Source organism: Leishmania mexicana, chromosome 3 (genome assembly GCF_000234665.1).
Source record: "Leishmania mexicana MHOM/GT/2001/U1103 complete genome, chromosome 3".
NCBI classification, from domain to species: domain Eukaryota; phylum Euglenozoa; class Kinetoplastea; order Trypanosomatida; family Trypanosomatidae; genus Leishmania; species Leishmania mexicana.
Genome location: NC_018307.1, coordinates 101,258 through 109,667, shown reverse-complemented (window position 1 = coordinate 109,667; position 8,410 = coordinate 101,258). Strand labels below are relative to the sequence as shown.

Below are 8,410 nucleotides of genomic sequence, written 5' to 3'. Positions count from 1 at the left end.
AGGGAGGGAGGGAAACCTCAGGACAAAAAATGAGTGGTGGAGACGTACACCGCCGCACACCGCCAACACACACGCACGCACTTGACGTAGTGCCCAACGTAAAGGAGAGAGGGAGAGATTTAGGACAGGGAGATAGATGGCTGGGGGGTGGGTGGGGGTAAACGACTCGATAGTAATGATTGGTGATTGGTGATTAGAGGGGGTGGGGAGGCGATTCAAAGGAGAATGACAGGCAAAGCAAGGAACGTTGATACTACACACTACACACTACACACACGCACATACACACACACACACCGACACGCACGCACACGAAGCGATCGAAAGTTAAACCGGCGCGTGTGCGTGCGTGCTGCCGCTGCAGTGATGGGGATGCGGAAGACAGAACAAGCCAGGTAAGACAACACGAGCGAAGAAAAATGAAAAGGAAAGGGGAAGATGTGGCGTGTGTTAGAGGCTGGAGGGGGGAGGGGGAGGAGAAGGCTTAGCGCACGCGGCCTCGTGGGAGGGGGAGTGAGGAGGGGGAGAGGACGATGGGGAGGTCCACCCGCGATGGAGGGGGGCTACGCCGGCCCCACCGCCCACCCCACACACCACACGCAGAGCGGCTGCAAGCGGAAAAGGGCAAAGGAGGAGATAAAGGGGAAGGGGCGAGCCGAGAAAACAAAACACATCACGCCGTAGGACGTGCATAGATGATGATGCTGATGGTAAGGGGAGGGGAGGGGAGGGGAGAGAGGGGGGGGAGTGACGGTGGGTGGTGGTGGGGACAATCGCGGTGTCTTCGCTGTGGGAGGTGGCCCACAATGCGTCCAAACACATCGATATATATATATATAGATATAAATACATATCTATAGATATATCTATCGGTATAGTGACTGTATACACGTACACGTACAATGATGCCACGAACAACCGTAAAAAAGGTGGGCGGCGGACGCGACGACAACGCCGTTTAATCCCCTGCGGAGGAAAACAAAAGGGCGAGGGCACACGCAGACACGCACACGCTGGACCCTCCCTTGACAGGGGCAGGGGACCGGCAAGACAGAGAGAATACGTAGCGAACAAAACCGCCTTCATGACGCGCACGTGCGTGCATGCGCGCACCAGCACTCTCCAGCGATCACCGGCGCAGGAGAGAAGAGGCCTCCTCAGCGAGGGATACGTAGAGGAGATGCGCGGGGGAGGGGGAGGGGGAAAGCATGGTCCTCCTCAACATCAGAGGCGTGCATGGACACACACACACACACAACTGGCACCATGGCCTCCAATCGTGGGGTGAAACGCCTTCTCTGCACCGTTGCATACGTGGGCGTGGTGGGGCGTTCGCGTGAGGGAGGGAGGGAGAGGGAGAGGAGGGCGTGTGCCGATGTGTGGATTCTAGGGACGAAGGCGGTACAGGGGTAGAGGGGATCCTTACAGCCCACCCCCCTTCCCCCAAACCACTCACACGCACGCACACAGGAGAAGATTGCGCTTCTCCGGATGGGAGGGGGGGGGCGCCGTCCTCACTGTTCACCTGTGCTGCGCAACCAACTCACGCCAGTCATCGCCGTCCCAATCGTCGACATTGTTAGCGGGATGGGCGAGGGCGAGGGCGAGGGCGAGGGCGAGGGCGAGGCGCCTACGCGGTGGTAGCGGTGCCGGCTTTCCGGGGTTGTGGCGGACACCGCCGCCTTGTCGTCCGATGGCGGCTGTGGTGCCGCTAAAACGGCCGTGGATGCGGAGACAAGAGCGACGCCGAGATTCGGGCTGCTGCTAGGATGCTTGAAGCACGCTCCTGGCCGCACTTGTGATTGTTCGGCAGATGGCGGTTGCTCTCGCTCAGCTTGCTGCCGCCTGAGGACTTCAGGCGTGCCGTTCGCTTCCGCTGCCTCACCCTCTTGCATGCATCGCAAAGGATTCACGCTGGGTTCGCCGGGATCGGCGACCTTTGTAGGATCCATGGCGGCCGTCCATGACGGACGCGTAGAGCTCATAAGCAGACTGGGTATGCGCGGGAACGGGTTGTGGAGAGGCACGCAGCCGCTAGCGGGGTCTTCAGAGCGCCGCGGACGCCGCAGCGCCACGGCCACTGCGCGGGCAACGGACGATGGCGTGCGATGAAGCGAGCGACTCGATTCGTTGCTCCGACCTTGCGGCAACGGAGCTGAGAGTTTTTCCGTCTCCGTGGTCGACGCTTCCGGCGGCGCAGCCGCGTCTGTAGTGGCGGCCACTGCTGCCGTGATGACGTCGCGTTCCCGCCCCTGCTGTTGCTGGGTGGCTTCCGTTAGGGCTGACGCGTCACGCTCAGCCGCCACAGCGCCTTCGGGCGACTGCGTGGCAGCACTTGCTTTCGGCGACAACGCCAGCGCCGTCGAGGGCGGCGGTACGGGGATAGAGCGTTTTCGGTGTAGGCGCTGCACAGCAGCGGCGGCCGCTGCCGCCATATCCGGGGTTGGCATGTCTCCATTACAGCTCGAGTTCAAGCGGTAGTACGCACCGCTGCCGGTAGCACTTGACGGCGACGACAGCAGAAGCTCCGTCAGTGGCGGGACCGCCGCGGGAGACGATGGTGTTGCTTGCAGGGGTGCCGAGCGCGCACTAATCGAGGCCGTTCTCCGCGGTGCGGCACCCGCCGCTGTGAAGCTTGGTCTCGGTGAGGTGATGCCGCGCACCGAAACCGGCACGGACTCATCCTCAGCCACCCCGATGATTGTAACGGAGCTCGCGCGCCGACTTCGGGCGCCTCTTCGCATCGGTGATTCACGACAGAGACCGCCGAGACTGCTGTTGCTGTGACCACTCACCGCCCTCCCGGACGTCTTGCGGTAGCTGGGCGACATTGGTGACCTAGACGGCGCGGGGGAGACGGAGAGATGCTCGGTGAGCCGGGCAGCGGCACCACTGCCGCGCGCCCACCTACAGCCAGGGGGCACGGGAAAGGGAGAAGGGGTTGAGGGGGACGGCGTGTGCGCTGTTGGCAGGGCCTGGCAAGACGCTGCCGCAGCGAGTGCGGCGCCTTGCTTACCGTGACTGAGGGATGCGAGGGAGGAAACCCAAAAGTGGCGCCCGTGGGTGACCGTCGCGGCTGTTGCGCTGCTGCTCGATGCCCGGCCAGGGGTATGCGGAAGGGTGGGGGCGAGAATGCTGGAGGCACTGAAGCCGCGTTCGGCCGTGAACGCCTCCTCTGGGGCTCCTGTGGTGTGTTCGGGTGGGTAGGTGCTGTCGCCGCTTCGACTGTGCAGCGGCATGGCTCGCAGCAGGCGAGCTGGTGGTGTTAGCGCTGCTGTGCGTATTGCGTCGTGTACAGCGACACTGTTTCTGCTTCGGCGACACCTGCACATCAGTGATGACGCCTCGCGCTCATCCTCGGAGGCAACCACCTCTTCTGCCAGGTAGTTGCCGGCATCATCGACCTCCTTGTCCCCGAGGCGCGCATTCGCCTCGCTGTCGTCACCTTCGCGGCCCACGTCAGGTGACCCCAACACCTCCATAACGTCGCGTGGCACCTCGCGTTCGTGTGGCTGCCGCGCCCTTGCCGAGTCTGCGGGGGACGCGATGCTCAGGCGTTGCTGCCCGTCCTCACTGCACCACTCGGCGGAGCGATCGCCGCTCTTGTCCATGCTGCCGCTGCTGCTGCCAGAGACCTCAAGCACACGCCATGTCGGCGGGCACACTACCGGTTGGGCCGCCACCCCTCTCGCTGAACGGTGGTTCACAGTGTGCAGGCGGTGGTGGGAGTGATGTTGCTGCTGCTGCTGATCTCGCGACTGAGAGGCATCGCGCGACGCCATAGCGTTGCTGCCTGCCGCGTTGGGACGCAGGACATTCCCCCAATCCACTTCCTTGTGCGCCACCACGGCTGAGACCGTCGGCGCTGATGTCAGACTCGATGCGGCTTGACCTGGCGTCGGGAAAGACATACTATGGAGGCCAGGGGTGCTGGCGAAGAGCGCCAGCGAAGACTGACGCGTCCGCCCCGCCCCGCTGGGCGAAGATATGCCGCTCCACGGAAAGGTGACAAGGGACGGGGGCGTAAAGGGCGGCATTGCCGCGGACGGCGGCAGCAGAAGTGGGGAGTGCACGCGAGGAGGGCGGCGTGCAGCTGCCGGTGAACCGCCGGCAGTGTGGTGCGCAGATGCTGGCGACATGGCCGTTGCTACGGCCACGCCGCCGCCTTGCATGAACGTCAACGACGAGGCTGGGAGAGGGCCGCTCCCTGGCGCGGGGTCGGGGTTGCCCAAGGCGAACAGGGGCGGTGAAGACCCGGAGTAGAGGGACGATGAGGAGGAGATGGACATCATCGACGTGCGCGGCGGGGAGGGGTCGGGAGGCCTCTGCCTCTGCTGTTGCTGATGGAAGCTGGGGGGAGAGCTGAATCCATGCTGCAGTGCTGACGACTGCTGTGGCGGCAGCTGCAGTGGCGTCGGAGGCCGCACAGATGCACATCGGTGGAAGAGGCAGGGGTGAGGGGACACCGCGGCCGAATGGTGGTGGTGCGCGTGTGGCGTGAGCACGGAGGTGAAGGGAGAGCGGAACGCCAAGGGTGACCGAAAGCCTCCAGCGCCTTCCGCACCAGTGCTGCTGCTGCCGCTGCCGCCGCCGCCGCCATTCTTGTGACCACTGCCGCTGAGGAAGCTGACGGGCACGGCAGCCGGCGGGAGGAGCAGCGATAAGGATGAGGTGGAGTTCGCCGCGGCACCAGCGCTGAGAATCGGCGGAAGTGAGACCAGCGGTCTCCCCATCGGCTGTGTCAACGAGGTCCCAGCAGTGAGGGAAGACGACTCGAGCAGTCGCGGGTGTGGCTGAGGACCTGCGCTGGACTTCAAGATGGGTGTGCTTGGCCGGGCGGTCAGTCCCGCCGCTTCCCGAGTGCCCAAGGGGCTGAGGCCGCCGCATCCGCTGAGCAGGGTGGCGCACAACGCCGTGTTGACGCCGGCGTTGGCCTTCTCCGGGCCGCCGAGTGGTGCATGAAGGTTGCCGTGCAAGGACAGCAAGACCTTGCCCGGGTCCTCACACATCCCCTCTCCTTCCGAAACTTGCACCAACGAGGTCATCCTCGCAGGCAAAGGCAGCTGCTGCTGCGGTGGAGGTGCTTGCAGACCCCGAGGGTGCGTCGGGGACGGTGATGGCACCGCTGGTGGAGGCGAGGGTGACGAGCTGGACGCGCTTGACAGAGGCAGCGCGCCAAGCGAGCGGGGCGGCTCAGCGGACGTGACTGCGATCACGGCGCTGGCGAAAGGCGATGTGGCGGTGAACAAGGGCATCATCGTCACCGGCGAAGCAGGGCAAGACGCCTCCCTAAAGCGAGCCGAGCCGGGGACGGGAGTGCCGGCGTTGTTGACGGAGGAGGCCCAGCCATGCAGAGGTGGTGCGCTAGCATCGGGTTGGGGTGCTTGCTCGCTCACGCGCAACGGTGCCGATGCAGCCGACGTGGAGTGTTGCTTGGCGGTGGCGGCTTCCAAGGTAGGCATGGCTGCCGCACCCACCGCGGTGGACGTGGCGACATCCGGGCCGGGGGCTGGCTCGTAGAGGGTGCAGGAGTGCACCCCACACGACAGCGACGCCGTGGCGTTCACGTGAATGGGGCGTGGCTCTGCCTCGTGCGGCGCTGATGCCGTGACGGGCGCGTACTGCACCAAGGAGACGTCGGCATGCGATGCGATGCGACTGCGTGACTGTGACCTGGAAGCCGGCACCGAATCCGAGGACACAGTCCGCTGCTGAGCGTCGTACAAGGCCTCCTTACAAAGCAGTTCTGGCCGTATCAAATTGGACGCGGCGCTGATGGTGCCATGGTCGACGCTGCCGAGTCTCTGGCCTGCCTCGGCGGCGAATGTGCCCAACGGCGGTGACGAAGTGCGCTCCCTGAGGCTGATTGGCAGAGGCGCTGGGGCAAGGAGAGATGGCGGAGCGACACCGAGGCTGTGCTCAGCACAGGGCGAGGCTGCTGGGCTGGTCGGCGCCTTCGCACGGACGGCGCACGGAGTGGTGACGCAGTCCTTTCCGAGAGTGTGGTTGGAGGAAACGCCGCTCGTTGTGATCGCCCGCGGCCGCACTCGCGCCGCCGATGGCGACAATGTCTTGGGTATCGTTGCCGAGGGCGGGCCTTTTCGCTGGCTGCTCTGCACTGCTCCTCCTCCGCTCTCTGCCACTTGCGTGCTGCTGCCAATCCGCTCATCGCAGCACTCGGGGCGGTTGCTGTCTTCGTGGCGATTCGCATCCTCGACCGTCATGGGTGGTGGCGGCAGTGCGGGAAGGTGATACGGCACGCTGGCATCCTCCACGGCGTCGCCACCACCGCTGATGGCCATGCCGCTGTTTCTGTAGCCGCTGCCGCCGACACCGTCGTCGGTGCCGCCAGCTGCGTCACAGCTCTCTTGAGTGCCGTTCCGTACGACCAATATGCGAACCACCATGGTGACGGCAAGAGAGCGACACCACACACACACACACACACACAAACACGACACACAGCGAGGAAACAATGGGAAGAGCACAGTTTGGCGCGCCACTCACAGACTGCTGCTGCTGCCACTGCTGCGGCTGTGGTGGTGGGGGTGTGCGTTGCTTCGCCTGAACACGCCTCTCTCTCTCTGCTGCTCTTGCCTCCGCGCGTCGTTTCGTACTGCTCCTCCTTGCTCGTCGCGCTTACGTGCCGCCACTTGTACGCCGGGGAGAGAGACGCCGAGGAGGGCCAGGGAGGGCGAGAGGGAGGGGGAGGGGGGCGGGGCGGGACACGCAGGGGATACGTAGGTGTGCGAGGGAGTACGATACCACGCCTCCTACGTATTCCGGTGCGTGCTAACAACACGAGAAAGGGGAGCGGGGGGGGCGGGGGTGGAAGGGAGACCACCGTGTGTATATAAATATATATATGTGTGTGTGCAGCACTGCGCACCAACCAGCAACGCCCAACACGCACGCTGGCGCGGAGACGCACGCGCTCCGAACGGGGATTCCGAACGAAGAACCGCAGCGCCAATGGAGCGAGGAGGAGGGACGGAGCGAGCTGATGTCAGTGGCACGCTATTGATCCGAGGGATGGGGGGAGGGGGGTGGGGGTGCCGTGTTGCAGACACTTATGGGTGGCGGTATTCGCCGCAAGCGGCGAGAACCCTGACAGGGCGAAGGGAGGAGGAGGAGGAGGCGAGGAGGGCGGCGAACGACGCGCACACGCGGAGCTGATGGAGCGAAGATGACCACACACACACACACACACACACACTGAGGGGGAGGGGGAGGAGAGAAATCAATGAAAGTCGAGTGCGCGTTATCTATGCGTACGCCTGTATGCATGCCTCTCCCTGAGTGCACTGAGGGCGGCCAATGCCTCACAGACCCTTCCCCCGCTGCTCGCGCCGCGAGGTGTGTAAGGGGAGGGGGAAGGGGGTATGTGGTTAAGCGAGAAGGGAGAACAACACAAAAATACGCGCACGGCAGCGCGGGAGGACGCCTGCTTTTCGTTTCGTTTTTTTTTGGTATAACAAGCAACCCGCAGACCAGCCAGTACACACGTACACACGTACACACAGACACACACACACACACACACACACACACACGGACACGCGGACACGCACGCAGCAGGGGGAAGGAAATGGTTAGCACAGGACAGAAGAGAACACGGAAAGTGGTAGCGTCAACGGAGGGAGTGGACAGCCGGAGGAGGGGGGGGGGCGGGGGGGGCGAGGACAGACTCTGTGGCATGAAGCCCCGTTAACGATATATACACAGCTACTCTGCCACAGAGGTGTGTGTGTGGGGGGGGGGAGGGAAGGGAAGGGGGAGAAGGGGAGAGAAGAGGGGAGAGATGGTGAGCGAGTTGCCGCTGTGGTTGTTGGTGTTGGTGGGGGGGTGCTGTATGGCAAGCGTGAGCAGTCGTCGCGCACGCGGTTAGAGAGTGGTGGTGGTGGTGGTGGTGGAGGGGGGGGGGTGGCGCACACAGGCACGCGAGCACTCAAGTGTTGCACTACGAAGAGAGGGGGGGGGGTAGGAGGAGGAGGCGAGAGGAGGGGAGATGACGGCGATTTGATCACACCCACACGCACGATGCGCCGGAGTTTGTGATCGACGTGTTCCTGCTCGCTTCGCTCTTCTGCGTGCTGGTGAAGGTGAGGACGGTGGCCGAGGTGCTGCTGCTTGTCATGGTCGTCGTCCGCGTGTCCACCCACCTCGCGGCCCGTCCTGCGTGCCTGCGTGGATAGTCCCCGTATCCTTTGCTCAAGCTGTCCCCCTTCTCTTGTGCGTGCGCATGTGCTGTGCCTCGAAGCACTGCTCGTCGAGTGGCTCGGGGACACACAGAGTGAGAGAGCAAGAGGGAGAGCGAGCCGGCAAACACGCTAACGTGCGATGATCACCGGCAGGCACGGTGGTGAGGCCCCGATATGGGCCACACAGCTTTGAGTGCCACCGCTGCTGC

The 8,410-nt window shown here is 64.0% G+C and overlaps 1 protein-coding gene across 1 annotated transcript; it reads right to left on the bottom strand.

Annotated features, from left to right (window-relative positions):
- Window positions 1–1,514: 1,514 nt before the first annotated feature.
- Window positions 1,515–6,407, bottom strand: LMXM_03_0360 (uncharacterized protein; the record flags this gene model as incomplete). The annotated part of the gene is made up of 1 exon (XM_003871656.1): window positions 1,515–6,407. One exon carries the CDS (start codon window positions 6,405–6,407, stop codon window positions 1,515–1,517), a length of 4,893 nt encoding a protein of 1,630 aa, XP_003871705.1.
- Window positions 6,408–8,410: the final 2,003 nt, after the last annotated feature.